Consider the following 23598-nt stretch of genomic DNA (forward strand, 5'->3'; position numbering starts at 1 on the left):
ACTTTACAAAGTTCAGTCTCTGTTGCATGGATCATATGGATACTTTTCCTCATCACTGTGCTTGTCACAGGATGAATAAATTATTTGGTTAACTATGGAAAAGTTATGTGATTCACCAGCTGATTCTGTTTTACTATATGTTGCTGCAGCCCATGCTTCCAGAAAGTATGGCAGAGTATCAAAGACTTAGATGCCGCGTGGCATTCCATGCACTTCAATTCCGGACAGAGATTCAGGACCTTGGGCATCGCTTGGTGCAGAGGTAACACCAGTAGCCATATCCCTGTAATGAAATATGATGAACACAAACAAGTGCCTCTTATGGGCAAGTACAACATACACAAATTGAGACCACTTATGAGTCAAGATACAATCACAACCACAATGCCACTTATGGGCAAGAGAGACAACATAAAAATTATAAAGAGTTTATTGAGAGTGCTTGAGAACAAACATGAGCATACAAGAGGGGTTCTACCCCTTTATATATACAAAGGAAAGAGAGAGCCTTGGGACCCTCCCCAATGTCTAGAAATAGAGCCGTTGGGGAGATCCCAACAACTCTATCAAAAAGAACATAAATGCCCTTTAGCTGTTGGGTAAAGGACATATAAAAAAGAAAATACCTAAAAGACCTAAAATAATTTACTGTTGTGCCCCTAATGGGACAGCCTATTACATAAGGTGAAATGACTAAAATACCCATTTTGGGTTTTACTTATTACATCAAGAAATATATATATATATATATATGTATATATATATGTATATATATGTATACATATATATATATGTATACATATATATATATATATGTATGTATGTATATACTTTAACAATCCCATCATGTTTTGCTGTTATAGAAAATTGTCATTTTTTAACTTATTGCCAAATATTTTCTGGTATGATTTTTCTTTTTTTTGTCTTGACTTGAAATTTAATTTTGGCAAGGTTAATCTATCCTAAACTGTTTGACTAGTTAAATTATTTGGATTTTGTAAACTTTCTGCACAATGTTTGTGGATTACCTGTGACTATGAATGACAAGCTTCAGATTACGCATTTGCATTTGCTAAGGATTTGGTGAACACCTAGCTTCCTGGCTAAAGTACTTGATTCTTTCCGTCACAAATTTATTTGCAAAATACTAGTCTTTCACAGTCGGAGAAAATCCCTTAAGGGGTGGCATCATCTTTCTGCAGATTCTTCCAAAAATTGTAGTGTACCTTTGTGATTCTATTTGCTGCATACCTTAGTTATTTGCATTTCCTTTTCAGGTTACGAGCTTCAGGTCAACCTTACCTAGCTTACCACAGTGGCCTAGCTAGAGAGACACTTGCGTATCATGGGTGTGCTGAGCTTTTTCAGGTTAATTAAATTTGATCTTCATATTATGCATACATACATACATAGATACACATGCATAGGCACAGACACATGCACTCATGCACTCATGCACACAATTATATTATAAGATGGGTTAAAGTTCTTTATTCAGATATGTCTACATTAGTACGAAGAGAGGGAAGTTGGTTAGGATTAGCATTGGTGGTAGAAATGTTCACCAGTATATATGTGATTTCATGTATTAAATGTTTAGTCTGCCTATGTTGTTTTTCATGTTTCTTCCTCATGGATGGGGAGGAGGTGGTGGTGGTTGGGATCTGTGGATTGTGAAGAAAAGGGTGGAGCAGCTGGTGTGCTATGTTGGTGGGTAAAATTTTGTAAGGAAATGAGAGAGCTCCCAATCACAAGAGCTTTCACACCTCATACTGGAGGCATACCACTACCCACAAAGGGTTCAAACACAAGAGCCACTAATGTCCAAAGAAAGAGAACACTCCACACTTAAAAATAATTTTATTAATCCTAAAATGCACAAAATATGCATTAGGAAAAGCATCATTATACAAGAAGGGGATTACTCCCTTTATATAGACAAAGAGGAGCTCACGAGCCCTTGGGACCACCCCCAACGTCTCTATGAGCTAAGGACTTTAATGCCCTTAGCTCAAACCAAAAAAAGACAAAAATAAATTAAAAGAAAGAAAGAAAGAAAAGACTAAAGTGCCCTTAATGGGCACAAATTACATATGTGAAAAGACAAAAATACACCTAATGGGTATTTACCTATTACAATGATAAATAAATATATAATGTATATATGCATTATATATATATTATATATATACATACATCTTAACACTTCCCTCAAACTCATGGTGAGTAACCGGAAGTTTGTAAATAAAAGATAAACAAAGGAGATGATTCAAGTCTTCGAGTGTCTTCATTGGAAATCTCCATCTTTATGACGCATAAAAAAATTTTGCAAATACAAGTTTTCGAATGTCTTCATTGGTGATCGTCGCCAAATGCCTTCATTGGCTATCTCCATCTTCATGATATGATGCATCAAAAATATTACTTTCTCAACCCACCTCATCTTTAAGAACCTGCGGAGAGAACAAAAAACAAAAATTCTAACTACACAAAGGAAAATATCCTAACTAAATAGTTTTAAAAGAAAAAGAGTTTTAACACAACAAAAGTTAAGAATAGCTATAGATTGTATATAGTTTCAAAAAATATATTTTGAATAAGAACAAGACAAATTAAAGTAGATAGATAATATATATATATGTATATATATAATCATTAAGCTAAAAAATTAATATATATATATATATATATATATATCAAAAATAATTTTTAAGAAATCTAGTTGAGACAATCATAACCATAAAATCAATATATTTTTCAAGAAAACATAAATATTGAACATAGTAGAATTTTGACCATTTAAGTCCAAAAGACAAGCACATATTATACATAAAATATCAAGAAGATATAAATAATTGTGCACAAATAAAGTCCCAAAGGCTTAGGTAAACATTTTAAATGAAGGTACGATTCATTAATCATAGTAAGCTAAACACAACACCATGTATATTAAATGTAAGAGCTCAAAGGAGCTCACAACAAAGGAAGACTTAATTAAATTCATACAAAAACAATGAAAGATAACCATCATGGAACAAATCTAAATATCCTCAACATATAAATCGAATATGCAATTACAACATATTTAATGCACATAATAATGCATAATGCATGAAAAAATTTCAAAGAAAAAACATTTTCCATGCTAGGGAAAATGGGCTACGGAAAAAATTAGAAAATACATGGAGATATTTTAAAATACCCACATAAAACAAATCATAACAAAAAAATGATATTTTCAAACCTCAACAATAGTTTGCTCACCACAAGGAATCACTTTTTTGACCAACTCAACATCCTCAAAATTTAAGTGTATTAGCGCATCAGACAAGAGATCATACACAAATGTTAGTAATAACCAAACTAGTGACCATCTACCAACAATAACAGCTATCTAAACTGACAATAAAAATCAGCTACAACCACAAGAGGTGTACATCCCTCACCTTACAAGTGATTGTAAAACTGCAATCATTACAATCAGCTACAATAGGTGCACATAACTCACCATAACCATGGTTGTAAAAATGATAAACAAAATCTTGTCCAAAATAAAAAATCACTCAAATAAGAGGAAAGAGTGGAGAAAACCATGAGAAGTAAAAGTATTGTAATAAAAACAAATTGATGTTAATAAGCAAGAAAATTTGAAAATAATATTCAAATCAAGGCAAATAAATTTTGCAATATTATGAGATTTAATTCATAAGGACCAATATGGCAACAAGTGCCAAATAAGCAATTGAGTGATACAACTTACTCATAGAACTAACGGTCAAATAACTGTCGGCCAGAGCCAAAACAAGCGCTAATATTGCACTCATAAACCGGCAATCTAAACAGACAAAATATAGAGGTGCATACATAACCCAACAAACATCTCTGGCTCCACAACACTGATGTGCACATAACTCACCTTGAAAAGGCCAAATAAAATAATGGATGCATCGAATAAAAAAAGTGATGGACTAAACTATAGCCAAAAGAAGGCAACAAATAAACCTCGAAAAACCAATGTTGTGAGAGGCGTACGCCTCAGTACCTGAAGCGTACGCTTCAGAGGCGAAGCGCACGCTGAAGGTACTAAGGCGTTGCAGTGATGCGCCTAAGGTAAATAAAAAAAAAATCTGATTATTTGCAGATGGGGTTTCAGCTTTCCAAATCTGATCATTAAACAAAGGTCGTTCTGATGCAGTCGAATACGTATTATCGGGGTTTCAGCTTTCCAAGGCTCGTTTACCACGGATACTTGATAGTCTCATGTTGTGAGAGGCGTACGCCTCAGAGGCGAAGCGCAGGCTCAACGCCTCGCTGTGCCTCATCACATTTAACAACCTTGCGAAAAACACTTTTCAAAAAGAGGTTATAAACAAGATCCAGTATGTCAATCATATGACAAGATGCAAACAAGTCACCAAAAACCTCATGAGGCCACATATAAGACACAATAATATGCATCAAAAGCGCAAAAGACGTAAAGCCTTATAAGGAATGCAATGAGATGGTAATTAGAGAGGGAAAGCCAATAGTGAAATAATCACAATGCCACTAAGGCAAGACCATACAATATTAATTTTATCAATTCTCACAAATCCACATTCAAGAACATAAAAAATAAGATTATTTTATTGTTGAGACCATGCAAGAAGCACAACAACTTCATATGAAGTTCTATATGCAAAAAGATGCTTTAATACCATAATTTCAAAAATGCTATCATCAAGTGATCACCCAAAATGTTCACATGCATACATGATATATTTAGTATAGCATGTATATAATATACCTATAAGACCATCATAATCAAGAAGAGCATAGGCTGCCTATGAGCACAAATACAATAAATATAATATTCACACGTCCTCAAATTAGGACAATAATGTCCTCATACAAAATAGATCACACAAATTTCAAAAAAAAATTATATGAGAACATATGCTTGAAAAAGATCATTTGCACACCTGAATATGTTATCATTCAAAAACTCATAGATCAATGCTATACGTGTATAAACACATGCATATATTAGTTAACAAATAATACAAAAATGTCATGCATCCATAGTGGATACAAGATACGAATGCATTTCATGCTTTAAAGTTTAAACCCAAGATGCATAAATATTCAAGATGCCTATAAGTAAATCAAGAATATCACCATGCACTCAAAATTCAAGAGCTTAGGAAACAAAAACATATAAATTCCTCAAGGATGAGTGCAATAAATCTTATAAAAAAACAAGTCATGCACAAAAAAAACATGTTTAAAACCTTATACATGAATAAACAAAATCATTCATTAATGTGTATGTAAAATATAAGACAATCACAAGTGCATAGAGATCATATATCAATAAGGCAAAATCATGTAATACAAACTCAATTTTTCAAAAAAAAAAACAAAAACAAAAACACTCATGATCCCAAATGTGAACAACTCACAAAATCATTATACAAAATTAAAATAAATATTTCAAATCATTTTTTTTAAACATTTAACAAGGTTGAGAAACAATACTGATACGAGTTTAATTAAGACCAAGATTAGAACAACAAAAACACAATACATTTTTTAAATAAAGATAATTCCAACCAGTGTTATTAAAAGCGCGCCTCAAGGAGAGGGGCTTTGTGCCTTGAGGCGCAGGCATAAGGCGCAAAAGCCCTGAGGCGCACGCCTCATATGCCTTGAGGCGTACGCCTCAGGGCGAGGCGCACCTCAAGGTGAAGCGTACACGCAAAGTTTGTTTGTTTTTTCTTCTGGCTAATTCTTTGTTAGGTATCTGTGTTAAAATATAGTTTGCGTATGGATCTGGATGCAGATCCATACGCATGTTAAATGAAACACATGCTCAATACTGTTTCATTAATGGCATTCTTGTAATATCTCTGATATTAAAAGGCTCATTGTATATCTATTTCTTTTTATAAAGCTTAGGGTTTGGAGGTCGAGCCTGTGCGTGCCACCCCAGCCAATTGTGCATCTCCTCCTCTCTCTCTCTACTTTCCTGTGCAAGCTGAACCACACATACACCCATACGAAATCTCATATGGTATCAGAGCTTGGGGTTGCAGAATCCTATTAGAGGCGTGTTCAGCGAGATCTGAAGAAACAAGTTTTGGCTCGTCTTCTCCCCTTTTTATTCTCCTCTCCGAACCCTTCTATGCAACTCGTCTTTCCCCCTTTTTATTCTCCTCTCTGAACCCTTCTATGCAACTTGTTCTTTTCTGCTAGTTCTCGTTCATCATCTGTCCAAATTCTTAACGTGATACCAATCTTATCGTTCATCAACGACTGTCCCAGAACTAAACAGGTTCGTCTGCTACTCATTTTTTTTTATTCTCGTTCATCAACGACTGTCAGCCACATCAACGACTGCAACCATCAACGACTGTCAGTCATCGTTTCTTGATTCATCCACTCTTAACGTCGGTCACTCTTTCCTCAACATCAACGACTGCAGCCACATTGCAGTCATCATTTATAAGTGTTCTCCTCTCTGATTGCAGCCTGTTTGATTCATTTTTTATTGTAGTCATCATTTTTATTCATTTTTTTATTGTAGTCTCCTCTTTAATTGCAAACAATCTCTTTGATTCCAGAAATTTTTCCTTTCCTTTATTGCTATTTTAGTGTTCTCTGTGCAACGCCTATAGACAGATTATAACAGTTTACAATCTCGATTCTGAATCTGCAAAAGAAAAAGGATTATTTCAAGATATTGGTAGCACAGGTACATGCCTTGTTGAAGTTCTCCTGATTGATTAAGTGATCTCAAACCTATTTGTTTCTTTCTGTTCGTTTTGTTTGCTTATTCATTGTCCCATTGATATGGATTACTCCTCGTCATCCGGTCCCTCTGCAAATTTCTTGAGTCAGCTCGTTACAGAAAAACTTACTCATTCTAATTTTTTGACTTAGAAGAGGCAAATCCTTCCTTTTATACGGAGTCAGGATCTCGATGAACATCTGGATGTTTTAGTTCCTATACCACCACGACTTATTTTGCAGGAAACCAAGGATGAGAATGTTAAATTATGTATATATAAATATATATATACATATACTTATATATATATATACATTAGTATATATATATATATATATATATAAGTATATATACGTATATATGTATATATACATAATTATATTTTCTTTTTCTGTTTTGTATAAACCAAAAACCCGATAGGGGTATTTTGGTAATTCCCAAATGTACCTTTTTATTTTTCACTTTTTTCTCTTTTTCCCTTTTTTCTTTTTTCTTTTTTATTTCTTCTTTTTGCTTTTTGGAATCATAAAGGGGCCCCACCCATCTAGTCGTTGGGGCCCCAACAGTCATATTTATGACCGTTGGGGCTCCCAACGACTAGAAGGGAGCCCCCTTTATGGGTCCTCTTTAGTGCTTCCCTCCTCTATTTAAAGAGGAGGTTCCCCCTTGTAAATGTATGGGTTTTTACACCCTTCTCTTCCTTTCTTCAATAAATCCAACTTATGACTTTAAGTCATTTCCTATATTTGTGAGTTTTGTGTGTGCACATTTGGTGTTTGTGTTCTTGGCTCTTGTAGTCACTCTTAAGGAGTGACTTTTGCTCTATTGGTGCTTCCGCCTCTTTTCATTACATGGTACCAGAGCTCGGTTGGTGATTGGGCTTCTCTTTTGACATCTTGGAAAGCGTGCCTCTCAAAGTTTTGAAGAAAGGAAGTATATTTGGTGCCGATGGAACGTGACTCTAAAGTAGAGCTCTCTTTCAAGCTAAATGGGTCCAACTATCTCATGTGGGCCTCCGCTATGGAAAATCATCTAAGAGGTAAGAAACTTTGGGGTTTTGTTATGGGGACTACTCCCGAACCCTCTCTTGTTCTTACCAAAATTGAAAATGAAGTTGAAAAGGCTTTAGATGGCGATGAGCGCATCAAAGCCATTAATGAACATCAATCCAAAAACGAGGATTGGGAAAGTAACCATGCCAAAATCTTGGCATGGTTTATGAACAACGTAGATCTTAAAAATTGTGCCAATATTGCCAAGTTTAGAAGAGCCAATGAGGCTTGGTTTTTTCTTAAGGGTATGTATACCCAAAAGGATCTTGCTCGCAATTCTTTTGCCAAGAAAAAATTCGTTCTACCAAACAAATGGATATGAGTGTCCGGGACTATTTTAGCTCTCTAACTCCTCTTTGGGATGAGCTTGCCCTTCTTGAGCCCAAATGGGTTGCTCCACAAGACATTGAACTAAGAAGGGAACAAATTGAAAAGGAGCACTTTTTTCAATTCCTTCATGGACTTCGCCCGAAATTTGAACAAGTGAGGGCATCTCTTCTCCATAGAAGCAAAGCCCTACCTATTGAAGATGCTCTTGCCGAGGTATGTCAAGAAGAAACTCGACTTGGCTTGAGCATTAGGAATGATGAGGTTTTGGTCGTTAATAGGCCCGGTTCTAATGTTAAAGCATATAGACCTCCCCACTTTAACAAAAATATCAATGGGCCTAGAAAGGGAATCATATGCCACTATTATAATGAACCGGGACACATTAGACCGGTTTGTCCTAAGCTTAAAGGAAAGTTTGCCGCGGTTGGAGAAAATTCTCCAAAGAAGGAAGAAAGTACCAAAGAAGGAGATATCAAAGAAACTCTTAATCATATCTCCGAAGTTCTCCAACACCTTCTCAAGTCTTCTCCTTCAACATCCGGAGCCGCCATCGCCTACTCTTCATCACCTCCAGGTATGTGGATACTAGACTCTGGTGCTTCTTTCCATATGACATCTCATAAAAACTCCCTTTCCAATGTTTTTTCCGAACCTATGTCCTCCTATGTCTCAATGGCCGATGGAACGTCTTTAAAAATTGAAAGTATTGGAACACTTGACTTCAAAAATTCTCAAAATTTCTTTGTTCCTAAAGTAAGAGTTGTTCCAAAAATTAATTTAAATCTTTTTTCCGTTTCCCAAATCACCGACCATGGATGCCAAGTCTCTTTCTCACCTAAAGATTGCATCGTGCAGGATCTCCAGTCAGGGAAGCTGATTGGGCAAGGCCATAGAAGGGGTGATCTTTATTTTATGGACTTTTTGACGCTTTCATCTAAGTCATCTTGCAATCTTGTTAAAGATAAAAGTATTGGAATTTGGCATGAGAGACTTGGTCATCCAAATTTTGTAAAAATGTCTCTTTTCCCTTTTTTGAACAATACTTGTAAAGACAATCACATGACTTGTAAAGATTGCATTTTTGGGAAATCTAAAGCTATTCCGTTTCCTCAAAGAAGTTATTTTGCCACTCGGCCATTTGAACTTGTTCATTCCGATGTGTGGGGACCTTCCCCTATTTTATCTAAAGGAGGCTTTTCGTATTATGTGGTATTTATTGATGACTTCACTAGATTTACATGGATATACTTCTTAAGTCGCAAATCTGAAGTCTTCTCGTTCTTTAAAGAATTTCATGCTATGGTTAAAAATCAATTTTTGGGAAATCTATCTATTCTTAGGTCCGATTCGGGAGGTGAATATATGTCTAATGATTTTCAAACTTACTTAAAAGAAAATGGAATTTGTCATCAACGTTCTTGTCCCAACACTCCGCAACAAAATGGTCTTGCGGAAAGAAAGCATAGGCACATAATAGAAACTACAAGAACATTATTGATTTCAAAAAATATCCCAAAATCCTTTTGGGCCGAAGCGGTTCTAACTTCAACATATCTCATCAATAGAATCCCTTCATCCTCTTTGAAAAATCTTTCTCCATTTGAAAAACTTTACAATATGTCTCCCGATTATAAAAGATTAAGAATTTTTGGATGTAAATGCTTTGTTTTAACTCGCAAAAATGATAAACTTTCTCCTAGAGCTATTGAATGTATTTTTTTGGGATATGGCGAAAAACAAAAAGGATATCGATGTTTTGACATCCTTAATAATAAACTTTATATCTCAAAAGATGTCACATTCCTCGAAGATGAAAATGGTTTTTCGCATCAACCAAATGAAAATATTGACTATTCCTTTTTATTTGACTTGTTACCTCAAGAAAACATCATAGATGATCATATTGATCTTAATGAACCTCTTGAAGATCTTGTTGAACATCCAAATAATGATCAAAACTTAGAAGAGAATGCTTCAAGACAAATACAAGTCTACTCTAGAAGGAATGAAAGAAATCCTCCATGTACCCTTGAAAGATTTTCTCAAAATGAGTCGATAGAAGAAACCTCTCAAAGAAGATCAAATCGCATTCCTAAGATTCCAAATAGATTTGTTTCTTATGACTCTTTTTCCCCTAATTATCGATCATGTCTTCTTGCTCTTCACTCATTTCATGAACCATCACATTACAATGATGCTAAACAATATGATCATTGGAATGAAGCTATGGAGCTTGAACTTAATGCCCTTAAAAAGGCACAAACTTGGGAAGTCATTGATCCTCCCAATGGCAAGAAACCCATTGGATGTAGATGGGTGTTTAAAGTAAAAACTAAGAGTGATGGTTCATTGGAAAGATATAAGGCTAGGTTGGTAGCCAAAGGTTATGCCCAAGAGTATGGGGTAGACTATGATGAAACTTTTGCCCCGGTTGCTCGAATGACTAGTGTTCGAGCCCTTATTGCTATAGCTTCTGTCAAAAAATGACCCATCTTTCAACTTGATGTTAAAAATGCTTTCTTGAATGGTAATTTAAATGAAGAAGTTTATATGGAACCACCTCCAGGTATGAATTTAAATGGAAAAGTTTTAAAATTAAAAAAGGCTTTATATGGACTTAAGCAAGCTCCTAAAGCTTGGTATGACAGGTTTAGTACTGTATTAATCAATTTAGGTTTTTCTTCTTGTTATACTGACACTGCTCTTTTTGTCAAAAGAATAGGTGACTCCATTATTATGCTTCTACTGTATGTTGATGATATGATCATCACTGGGAATGACAAAAAGGGAGTAAATGATGTTAAGTCTATATTAAAAGATACTTTTGATATGTCTGACCTTGGTTATTTGAGATATTTTTTAGGAATTGAAGTGGCCTATTCAGCACGAGGGTACATCTTATCTCAAATGAAGTTAGCTGCGGAAATTTGTACCAAGTCAGGAATATCTGATGAAAAGAAAGTGGAGACCCCTGAAGTTATCAATGCGAAACTAAGACTTGAAGATGGTGTTCCTCTTGAAGATCCAACCCCCTACCGCCAATTAATTGGATCCCTCACCTATCTATCCATCACACGTCCAGATATAGCTCATGCGGTTCATGCAGCGAGCCAATTTCAGCACGCTCCTACTACGGTTCATATGGCGGCCGTAATGAGAATTGTGCGATATATCAAAAATACCATCTCCAAGGGACTCTTCTTATCCTCTTCCTCATCTCTTGAATTAACTGCTTTTACTGATGCTGACTGGGGAGGAAATCTCAATGATCGGATCTCAATTACGGGTCTTTGCATTTTTTTAGGTGAATCTCTCATCTCGTGGAGATGCAAGAAGCAGCAGAAGGTCTCCTTATCATCTACTGAAGCTGAATATCGAGCTATGGCAATGACAACTATGGAGATTGTGTGGCTCAGAAGTCTTCTTAGTGACATGGGCGTTAACATTTTCACTCCCACCAAGCTCTGTTGTGATAACAAGAGTGCGATATACATTGCCAGCAATCACACTTTTCATGAGCGGACCAAGCATATCAAAATGGGTTGTCATTATGTTCGAGACGAATATCTCAAAGGAACCATCACATTGCCATATGTCACTTCAGAGTATCAACTAGCTGACTTCTTCACCAAGGCGCTCCCAACTCCACGATTCATGTTTCTTCTTGGCAAACTTTCGGTCTTCTCCCCGTAAAGTTTGAGGGGGCGTGTTAAATTATGTATATATAAATATATATATACATATACTTATATATATATATATACATTAGTATATATATATAAGTATATATATGTATATATGTATATATACATAATTATATTTTCTTTTTCTGTTTTATATAAACCAAAAACCCGATAGGGGTATTTTGGTAATTCCCAAATGTACCTTTTTATTTTTCACTTTTTTCTCTTTTTCCCTTTTTTCTTTTTTCTTTTTTCTTTTTTATTTCTTCTTTTTGCTTTTTGGAATCATAAAGGGGCCCCACCCATCTAGTCGTTGGGGCCACAACAGTCATATTTATGACCGTTGGGGCTCCCAACGACTAGAAGGGAGCCCCCTTTATGGGTCCTCTTTAGTGCTTCCCTCCTCTATTTAAAGAGGAGGTTCCCCCTTGTAAATGTATGGGTTTTTACACCCTTCTCTTCCTTTCTTCAATAAATCCAACTTATGACTTTAAGTCATTTCCTATATTTGTGAGTTTTGTGTGTGCACATTTGGTGTTTGTGTTCTTGGCTCTTGTAGTCACTCTTAAGGAGTGACTTTTGCTCTATTGGTGCTTCCGCCTCTTTTCATTACAGAGAAGGGTGACACAATTATCATTTCTATTAAGAATCCAGAGTATACAGCTTGAAGGAAGCAAGATCAGTCTTTGGTTGCTTATATTACGTCAACACTCTCTCAAGAAGTGTTGGTTACTCTTTCAGATGATTGCACTGCGGCGGATCTGTGGGGTAAGCTGTCTCAGACATACTCTCAGATATCAGAAGCCCGAGTTATGTACTTAAAAATTGAATTTCAAAGTTTGAAGAAAGACTCCATGACAGTCATGGAATACATAGGCCGCTTGAAGAGTATTACTGATCAATTGGCGGTTATTGGAAGTGCTATTGCAGATAAAGATAATGTTCAACAACTTCTCAATGGATTGGGTCCTGATTTTGACATGTTTACCACAACTTTATCATGCCTTCCTCACTTGCCCACTTTTGACGACCTTCAAGCGAAACTTCTCCAGCATGAGATGATTATGAAACAAAGGGCAGAAGGAAATGAATCAGCTCGTCCTCATTCAGTTTTGGCCATGGACACTTCTGTAGGTTTTGGACGAGGGAATGAAGGGCATCAAGGAGGCAGAGGCCGCAGACGTTTTGGGCAGGGAGGACGTGGTATCTTGCCTACACCTAATATTTCAGGGGCTTTTAATACATGGAATCAGAGGAGAGTGCCCACTTGTTTCTTATGTAACAAAAGAGGACATGTGAAAGCTGATTGTTGGTTCAATCTATAAAATAGAGGAAAAATAAACAAAATTGAGAATAAATCAGCTACTACTGTGGACACGAAAGTGCCATCCACAGATGTGCAACTTTTGTTATCAGCATTGTCACAAATGACGATCAAGCAAAATGAACAAGGCGAATGGTATGTTGATTCAGGTGCCGCCACACATGTTACGGGTAATGCGGGTAAGTTATCTCACTTATTGCCTTATTTTGAAAAAGGTAGTATAGTTACGGGAGATGAAACTTATCACTCCATTAGTCATACTGGCAGTGCACATATCCCTATGTCAAAGTCCTCACTTCACTTGTCCAATGTCCTTCTTGCTCATAATATTAAAAAGAACATTGTTTCTGTAGCTAAACTTGTTGACGATATGAATTCTTCTGTCGAATTTACTCCCTCTTCTGTTTATGTTAAGGATCTACGAACGAAGGAGACGTTCGTTAAGGGGGAGCGACAAGGAAACATGTACGTCTTCAAGGAGATTCCTTCAGTGTCTTCGCCTTCAGTCCTAGTCCTTCAGTTGAAGTCGTCCAAGCATTCTTCAGTGTTTTTGCCTTCAGAGTCTTTGTTTTTCCCTTCATTGGAAGTTTTTAATTCATCTCATTGTAATAAGTCAGATATTTGGCATAGTCGTTTGGGACATTGTAGTCGGGGTTTCGTTGAAAATCTTGTATCTGATGGTCTCCTTCCAGAGTCTAGTTTATGTTCATTTTTTGATAATAATAATAAACGTTCTTCATGCGAACTCTGCAAAAGCCATGTTCTTCCTTTTCATATTATAAATAAAAGAGCTTCAAAGCCATTTGAGATTATTTGTTCTGATGTTTGGGGACCCGCACCTATTCCTTCTCTTTCTGGCAGTCGTTACTATGTTGTCTTTATTGATTCTTATTCTCGTTATACTTGGATATATTTCTTAAAACACAAGCATGAAGTTTTTCAAATATTTCGGGAATTCCATTCGATGGTCAAAACAAAGTTTGCTTGTGATATTATGCATTTACAATGTGATGGTGGAGGAGATTATTCATCGAACGAGTTTATTGCCTTTCTTCGGGATAAAAGGAATAAGTCAACAAGTTTCTTGCCCTCATACTCCTCAACAAAATGGGGTTGCGGAGAGGAAACACAGGCATATTGCCGAGAGCGCGATGAGCATGTTACATGATAGCAATGTGCCCGTTAGTCTCTGGACAGAAGTTTTTCACACATCTGTTCATATCATAAATCGTCTTCCTATGGCACTTTTGGATCGGAAATCTCCCTATTATATTTTATTTGGGCAACATCCCTCTTACGATGAGCTGCGTGTTTTTTGTTGTGTATGTTATGTACATATTGATTCATCTCTGCGAAATAAGTTTCAGGACAAGGCTGTCAAGTGTAGATTTGTTGGTTATGCAGATGAATACAAAGGTTATCGATGCTATGACGAACAAAATTTTCAGGTCAATGACTCTGCAACGTTGCCATCTCGAGAATTAGAGGTATATGATCCATGGTTGAGCGCAGATCTTTTTGCTAATACAGGAGAAACATGTCAGACAAATTGTCCTTCCTTCGACTTGAGTAGGGAGTTGAATGACTCACAGATGCATGTTGAATTATTTCCAGTTAAGCCACCCCCAGTAGAACGCTTCTCTGGACAAATATACACTAGACGGGACAAAAATACAGAGCCGAGGAATGTGGAAAGCATCGCCAATGATCCGGCTCAAAGGCCATCACGCATTAAGCATCCTATTCAACGATGGGTGAGTTATGAGACCTTTTCCCTTGATTTCCAGTTGTTTATGTCTCAGCTCACAAAACATGATGAACCCACTTGTTTTAGTCAAGCTCTTCAATCCCGTCATTGGACTGAAGCTATGAATGAAGAAATGGAAGCTCTTCATGAATGCCAGACTTGGGAAATAGTTCCTCGGCCAGAAGGAAAGAATGTAGTTGGCTCAAAATGGGTTTATAAAACAAAGTATAAGCCTGAAGGAAGTATTGACAGATATAAGGCGCGACTTGTTGCTCGAGGATTCACACAACAATATGGTGAAGACTACGATGAAACTTTTAGTCCGGTAGTCAAAATGGGTACTATTTGTGTCATCATATCCCTAGCAGTCGATCGAGGATGGAGCCTTAGCCAGATGGATGTTAAAAATGCATTTTTGCATGGAACTTTAAAGGAAGAAGTGTATATGGAGCAACCTCCTGGTTATGCCGAGAATGATCCTACTGCCTGGGTGTGCAAACTAAGGAAATCTCTGTATGGGTTGAAACAGACGTCCCGTTCTTGGTTTGAAAGTTTCTCTATGCAAATTCAGAGTTATGGTTTTAGAAGATGCTCTCTGGATCACTCACTCTTCATTTACCAAAAGGCATACATTGTTATACTTCTTCTTATATATATTGATGACATTGTGATCACTGGGAGCTCAGATAATCATGTGCAAGACGTGAAACAGTTTTTAATGAAAACTTTCAAGATGAAAGATTTAGGGGAGTTGAGGTACTTTCTTGGTGTGGAAGTTGACAGACAACAAGACACATTGACACTCATGCAACAAAAATACGCTCTTGACCTTCTGGAAAGAGCCGGGATGACGAATTGCAAACCAGTCAACACTCTTAGTGTATTACATCAAGGGCTGAGCTCTGAAGATGGTCATCTTTGTGTCAACCCTACAACGTATAGAAGTCTCGTGGGGATGTTATAGTACTTGACCTTTACCAGATCTGATATAGTTTATGCTGTCAATCAGGTATCCCAGTTTATGCATGCTCCAACAGAGGGTCATATAGAAGCTGTGAAGCGCATTCTACGCTATTTAAAATGAACTATAGGAGACAGACTTGTTTATCGCAAGAACGATAATCTGCATAGAGGACATGAACTCATCACTTATACAGACGCAGATTGGGCAGGGGATCCAGATGATCTGTCTCTGGATATTGTGTATATATTGGATACAATTTAGTGTCCTGGAGCAGCAGAAAACAAAAGGCAGTGGCACGATCGAGTACAGCGGCTGAATACAGATCGATGGCTGCAGGCACGACAGAAGCTACATGGATTAGACACTTATTGAGTGATCTTGGGGAGACAATTATTCGATCATTTCTTCTATGTGACAATCAAAGCGCAATAAACATTGCATGTAATCCTATCCAGCATAGCAGAATGAAGCACATTGAGATTGATTAACATTTTATATGGCAGAAAGTCGAGATGAAGGAGATAGAACTACGTCATGTTCGAACAGAAGATCAAGTGGCAGACCTGTTTACCAAGGGGTTAATAGGACATCAATTTTGGCTATTGAAGAGCAAGTTGTACATGCTCCAAAATCACGTACAACTTGAGGGAGGGTGTTAAAATATAGTTTGCGTATGGATCTGCAGATCCATACGCATGTTAAATGAAATATATGCTCAATACAGTTTCATTATTGGCATTCTTGTAATATCTCTGATATTAAAAGGCTCATTGTATATCTATTTCTTTTTATAAAGCTTAGGGTTTGGAGGTCGAGCCTGTGTGTGCCGCTCCAGCCAATTGTGCATCTCCTCCTCTCTCTCTCTCTACTTTCCTGTGCAAGCTGAACCACACATACACCCATACGAAATCTCATAATCTGCACACACCAAAATGTGTTTTTTCATTAGTCTAGTGACTCCAGTTGGTAGAAGCCTTAAGTACTTTAAGTGAAGGGATGTGGTCCTTATCGACTCAGATCCTCTGCATGGACCATTGTTGATGACAGTAACAAGCAACCTGCTTACTATTCAGAAAATGACAAGAATAAAAAAAGTTATCATGATCATCCCTCTGCAAGCACTTCAATTGGGACTTGCAAATCTATCATCATCTAAACATATTAATTCCTGATCTGCATCCTTAAAAAGGCCTAAGAGAGCTAGAAACAGCCAAATCTGATACAATTTAAAAATGCACTAACAATATAAACATTAATACAAATAAAATAAAATATTAAAATATTATTTACTTCTACTATACTGGATTTTTGCATGTACCCTCTTATTAATCTTGTCTAGGGGTGTCAACGGGTCGGGTTTGGTTTGGACCCAGGATGAACCAGACTTGGACCAATTTTTTGGGTATGGCACCGGGTCCAGACCCAGGTCTAATCAGTCCACCATAAGAAAAGTCATACCCAGACCCGATAAGAACTACATGAACCAAACCAGGTAAATGTTAGGAAAACCGCAAGCAAGAAACAACCGAGACCCCCCAGAGAATTTTTTTTTCGGGGAGGACCCCCCGCAGGGGTGGCCCCCCCCTGGACCCCCGCGGTCCCCGCTTGCTAACTGCGCAGCGGGACCCGTGCCAGGGGGATCCCCCGGACCCCCCTTCCTGTAAGGGCAAAAACTCCGAATCAGGCTCCACAATTCATCAGTAAAACCATATTTTCTATCATTTTTACATTGAAAAATTATCGGTCTTAATTAGAACTCGGGTTCGGGTCTGGTATAAAATTTCACAAACTATACCTAGGTCCATGTATTAATCGGACCTTCGGGTCCATACCCGAGTCTTAATTGGGTCTTCTTATTATCACCATACCCAGACCCTATAGGGTTTGGTTTGGGATTGGGTATCCAGATCCAGGCAAAGAAATCAGACCCATTTGGGTCAATTTACCAATAGTGGTAGGTTATTAATTGAAGAGAATTTTGGTTTCTAATGTTTGAAAAACAACATAAATAAAAAGATCTCATGCTATGAGAGAATTTTGGTTTTTTAGATACTTATGTAGATCAAGTTGTTGCATTAATGTTACTTTTACATGTTAATCTCATATTTTTTCAGTATTTATTTGAGATTTTTTTATTTCTTATTGGTTGTTGCTTCATCAATAAAGTATTTTTTATTTATTTATAATTTTAGATATTTTTTATAGTTTTTTTTTTAAGTTTTCAATTTTTTTTGAGGCTTACGCTTTACGCCTCGAGGCTTACGCCTCGCCTTAGATTTTGGTGGAGCGCCTCGAGGCTTACACCTCGCCTTAGATTTTGGTGGAGCGCCTCGCTACGCCTCAATGCTTTTCACAACATTGATTCCAACAATGCTCAAATATGCACTTATATTTAATCAAAGAGTATCATAAAATAGTTATAAGGGAACACTGACCAATTTTTCAATAAATTTCTTAAAAAATCCATGAACAAACACTTTCATGTACATAATGCATGAGATAGGCAACAATAATCAAAATTAAACACATATAGAGTTTTAAACTACATACCGGATCAAGAATCCTCATGAAGCACATACTCGAGCAAAGGATCTCAAAACCACCACCAAAAGCTAAACACCAAGATGATTATTCAATCACAAGAGCTATCATACACCTCATACAAGAGGCATACCACGACCCATAAATGATTAACACAAGAGCCACTAAGGGCCAAAGAAAGAGAACACTCCACATTTAAAAAGAATAACTTTATTAATCCTAAAATGCACAAAATATGCATTAGGAAAAGCATCGTTATACAAGAGGGGGATTACCCCTTTTATATAGACAAAGAGGAGCTCAATAGCCCTTGTGACCACCCCCAGCGGCTCTATGAGCTAAGGATTTTAATGCCCTTAGCTCAAACCAAAAAAAGACAAAAGTAAATTAAAAGAAAGAAAGAAAAAAGGACTAAAGTGCCCCTAATGGGCACAGCCTATTACATATGTGAAAAGACAATAATACCCTAATGGGTATTTACCTATTACAATAATAAATAAATATATATAATGTATATATACATTATATACATACATCTTAACAAATTTTACTATGTTCTGTGTAACTTATACATGTCATAAAGCAAACGCTGATTTATATGGTCAGTGCCACAATATTAACTGAGTCCTTGCTGCGTGACATTTTTTGGAACTGCCTATAAAGTTCCTGTACATCATTTCAGATAATTGACTGGTTTTCTTTGCCTGACTTTGTGTGAATCTAGGATGTCCACACTGAGCTCATACAGTATCGAAGGGCTCAGATGATCAAGCATAGGGTCGTTGTTGGTGAACTAACTGTTGATTCAAAAGTTCAGAGGAAAAATGGCTCTTGTCCCCTCATGCCTGAAGAGGTGAGTTCTATCACGTATTTGTACTACAGAGGTAAAATTTGCAGCCTATTTTGGATTTTTTCTTAGTGCATAGAAACCTCTTTGGTCCAACAAATTTGTTTAAACCTGCTTTAAATTCTGGTGCGTGATTCTTTGTTACCAGATGATGACCTGTGTCAATTGGAAAAGCAAGATTGCCTATCCAAATGATACTTGTTCGTTCAAAAATTCCTTGATGATATCATCCTTTTGTTTCTGGCGAGAATACTCAAACTGCTTCCTACTCCAATCTGAGGATTCTGAACATGTTTTCAATTTCAGGATGACAATAGAACGACTCAAACATACTTATAATTCATGAACAGTTGAGTTTGTTTCTCTCTATTGTTTTTCACTTGTACTTGAAATTTCCAAAAGTTTTTGGCACTTTCCACAACCTTGTGTAATTGGTCGAGCAAAAAAATATTGTCAAAAACCCATTTGAAAGCCAGTCAATTAAATTAAGGTGATTTATCACATCATTATGACAACAAGAAATGGGATCCCCTTGCATGTTAATGCATCATCTTTGTCTATTCCTTGGATCCTGTTGTGAATTGTTTCAGATTAGTTTCATAAAAGTTATATGTAAAATGCAATTAAAACATAACCCTGAAAAAAATACAAAGTGGGTGGTGCTTTATTTAATTATTTCATTTGTCTAACATATAAAGGACAGCGTGCACATAACAAATATTACTGAAAAGCCAGGTTTGTTATCCCTTTTATTCCACTACTATCCTTGTTTGGAATGTGTGTTTGTTGGAGATTGTTGATGAAAATTCTACTGGTTCAGGTTGTATAGTTATAATTTCTGATTGGTGTACCAAAAGGCAAATAACCTGGAAGGGGGGATCCGTTTTGATATAGACTTCAGTCTATATATGGAATATTCTCTTTCTCCACTGTGATCGTGTATTCAATCTATTGAAAGAATCCCTGTTTTTGTGTTCTGGTGAACTGGTGAATGTGTTCCACTAGCATCTTATTGCTGTAAAGTGGGTGGACTTTGACTTGGGTGTCTCATCAAACATTTGGTAGATTGTGCAGTTGCAAAATGACTTATCATGGACTGGCTGAGAGCCAGGGGCACTTGCAATATTGAAATCCAGCAATAACCTCTTAAAATTTTTAAAGTGCCACCACCATAGAAGCACTATAGCTAAAATTGTTATTCCAGCCTAGCGACCCTGACCATCAGTGAATGTCTCCATCATTCCCAATTTAGCTTATGTCATCACCTTTATTCACGCCTCTAAAACCCTGTGCACCATTTGCTTAGCCAATATTGAACCATAGGAAGAGAAACTTCTTTGATGTACTCGTATGACAAGTTACCAGAGCAAGGAGTTTATTTTCCCCAGCTTTATGTTCTTCTGATGAATATCCCGCGCTTTATTGGATCTGAAAGATGTATATAGTGGTTTGCCTTTGCTTGATTTTGGTTGCATGAGAACTTGTTGCTGGAAATCACACAATATTTTTGTCAGTTGTTTCTAAATTTCTCTAGTATTCTCTCCGAGATTTCAATTCATTTTACCAGCAAAAGGTGCAATTCTTTGTAATCTTCAGAACTGGATTGTTTTAGAAAAGGTGTAAATAGTTTGGTGCATGATTTTCAGAATTCTATAAGGGTTGAACTGTGATCAAACAGAGGTATGCACTCATTTATCAATTCATATTTAGCAAAAGTAGGATACCTCTTTATTGCGATATTTTAGGTATTTGGTATATAATTGGAGAGCAATAGGACTGTAGATGATTGTGACTTCTGGGATCTCAGTTTTTATTTCTGCTAAGTAATACATGAAAAGGGAACTTTGGTTAAAAACAAGTGTCAGATCTTTGTATTTGAGATAATGGTATTAGAGAATGGCAATAAAAGAACCTCCTCTCCTAAGTAATAAAAAAAAGGGGAACTTCGGTTAAAACAAATATGAGGTCTTTTTGTTTGATATGATGGTACTAGATTGGTGCTAAAACTCTCTCTCTCTCTCTCTCTCTCTCTATATATATATATATATATATATATATATATATATATATATATATATATATATATATGCTCATGTTGTGGGGTGAGGGGTTATGTACAGAAAGGGATGTTGTATAATTTGTAGATAAAGGAATTTGTTCATGTTCTGCAGGTTGGTATTCTCCTCCGAGCTATGGGGTATCCCTCAGACACAATAATTTATATAGCTGGTGCAGAGGTATTTGGTGGTCAACGGGTTCTGATTCCACTTCATACCATGTTCAATAACCTTGTTGATCGGACGTCACTTCTGAATGTGAAAGAACTGTTGGAACTGTTTGGTCCAGAAACAGCTCTTCCTCTAAATTTGCCACCCCCAGTGCCTGAGATCAGCAAAGAGAAACAGCTGGAAGAATGGAATAAAGCTGGACCTCGGCCGAGGCCTCTATCTCCACCTCCAGCAAGACGGACATATGTGCATGAGTTGGAAGGATGGTATGGTTGGATTACTGAGAGAGACACAGAACCTGAGCCATCACCAATAGATCTAAGAAATCAAGCACATCGGTTGCTTTTGAATGCTCTTGATTATATAGTCTCTGTTGAAGCTGATGCATTTTTTCCTGGATTTGATAATGATGGAAGCAGATGGCCTGATTTTGCAAGCCTTGTCATGGGTCATCGGCTATATGAACTGGCATCCGCTAGAACATATCGTCCAGAAAGGTTACTATTCATCTCTCAATTTGCTATAATCAGTGATTTTTAACAATTACCTGTTAGGCTGTTACTGATTTTAACTGCTAGAAACTTGAATGATGATAATTGTGACACATACATTTTTGTTTAGTTACACGATGGTAGCCTGGTAGGTAGGGCTTAGATGTTGATATGTGTGCCTCCTTTACTGCAGCTACCATGATCATAGCTGTCCCCAGTGGAATCCAAATCTTTAGTTGGATTGCTACCATGTAGGGAGGTTCAATACAATAAAAAACACCCATGTTTTCCTAATTACAGTTTTGTGGAATAGAATCTTGATTTCCATGTATCCGGTTGTGGTGGTCTGAAACCTTGACTTGGGACTTGTATGACTCATCTCAATAAAGAGATCCCAGTTCCAAGTTAGTCTCTCTTTTAAATATGTAGTAGGCTGGACAAATAAAACTTTCACGACCCAGACACATACTTATGATTGGCTGAGGAGTCAACCCAACTAATTTTCCTCCTAAACCTCAAGTAGCATTGCAAATAGCATCCATCTTTTTTTTTCTCAAGTGGCTTAAATTCACCTTTATGTTGATAATGCTTAGAACTCACAACTAAGTAGTTATCTTTGTTTTCATTCACAAACCTTTCTGCAGAAAGATTATAGTCAACTTAATTGATAGCATGAGGGATCACCTGTACACTCCAAAGCGCAACTGGACTCTTTCTGTGCGAGAACATCTCAACCAAAGCGTAGGGGAAGATGGCTTGATTAGGGAATCGCTGCTGGTAAAGCCAAGAAATTTCCTAGCACACCCTCTACCAGAATGCTTATGCAGATCTTCTAAGTTTGATGGAAATTTGAATCGAACGAGAGATGCAGATGGCAGATTGTTATATGGTGGAGAAGATGAATGCCCTACGTGGATGCAGCATGATCTGTCAACAGTTTCAGGTGGGGCTGGTGGTGTGGAAGAAGCAGCAGACGAGGGAGAAGTAATCGATGATGAACCAGAAGACCAACATGAACCTGAAGAAAGTGTCAAGCCTGAAATTGCTCGAATTTGGGAGCAGGATGAGGAGATGGACCCTGATGATTAAAATTTTATGCCATCTTTTGTTTCCTATGCAGAAGAGAGCTAATTTGAAGTCAATGCTTGATGATCATTGAATTCTTACAGGTCCAGTTTTGAGGAATTTTGGAAAGAGGCTGATTTGAGTTTGTACCAATAGGTACGAGATTCTTTTTCGATCGGTCAAAGTTGGAAGCTTTTGGCATCAATCTGTTCGATGTGGCCAATATCTGAAGTTACCAATAATTTGTTGCCAATATCATGGAAGCATCTACAGGGCTGAAAGTTTTCCTTTTTGAAGTTTTATAGTAACACATGTAAATCCAATTCATTGGAGCTCAAGTGCTCTTATATAGTCTTTTAGACATGCACGGGCTTGCCATGAATATACAACCCAGAAAATATTTTAGAACTTTCTTTTCGGTTTTGGTCCAATTCATTCATTGATTCCATCTGTAAAATTGCAGACAAATTCCATTGTTTGGACATGGATTATTTCATTGAATTCATTAAGAAAGAGTGCAGTTATGGTTACCGATTTGTATGTGCCATGTAAATGGC

The 23598-nt window shown here is 36.9% G+C and overlaps 1 protein-coding gene across 2 annotated transcripts in view; it reads left to right on the forward strand.

Moving 5' to 3' along the window:
* Nucleotides 1–23578, forward strand: part of LOC149819671 (protein EMBRYO SAC DEVELOPMENT ARREST 30-like) — a 29534-nt gene extending 5956 nt beyond the window's left edge. For both annotated transcript variants that reach the window (XM_089982298.1, XM_089982299.1), the window contains 5 exons: nt 150–262; nt 1278–1368; nt 19135–19263; nt 21429–21982; nt 22621–23578. In XM_089982298.1, coding sequence (XP_089838424.1) covers nt 150–262; nt 1278–1368; nt 19135–19263; nt 21429–21982; nt 22621–23065 — 1332 coding nt within the window. In that variant the 3' untranslated portion in view covers nt 23066–23578. The remainder of the gene's footprint in view (nt 1–149; nt 263–1277; nt 1369–19134; nt 19264–21428; nt 21983–22620) is intronic.
* Nucleotides 23579–23598: the final 20 nt, after the last annotated feature.

The sequence above is a fragment of the Nuphar pumila genome, chromosome 12 (assembly GCF_984573655.1).
Source record: "Nuphar pumila chromosome 12, dmNupPumi1.hap1.1, whole genome shotgun sequence".
NCBI lineage: Eukaryota > Viridiplantae > Streptophyta > Magnoliopsida > Nymphaeales > Nymphaeaceae > Nuphar > Nuphar pumila.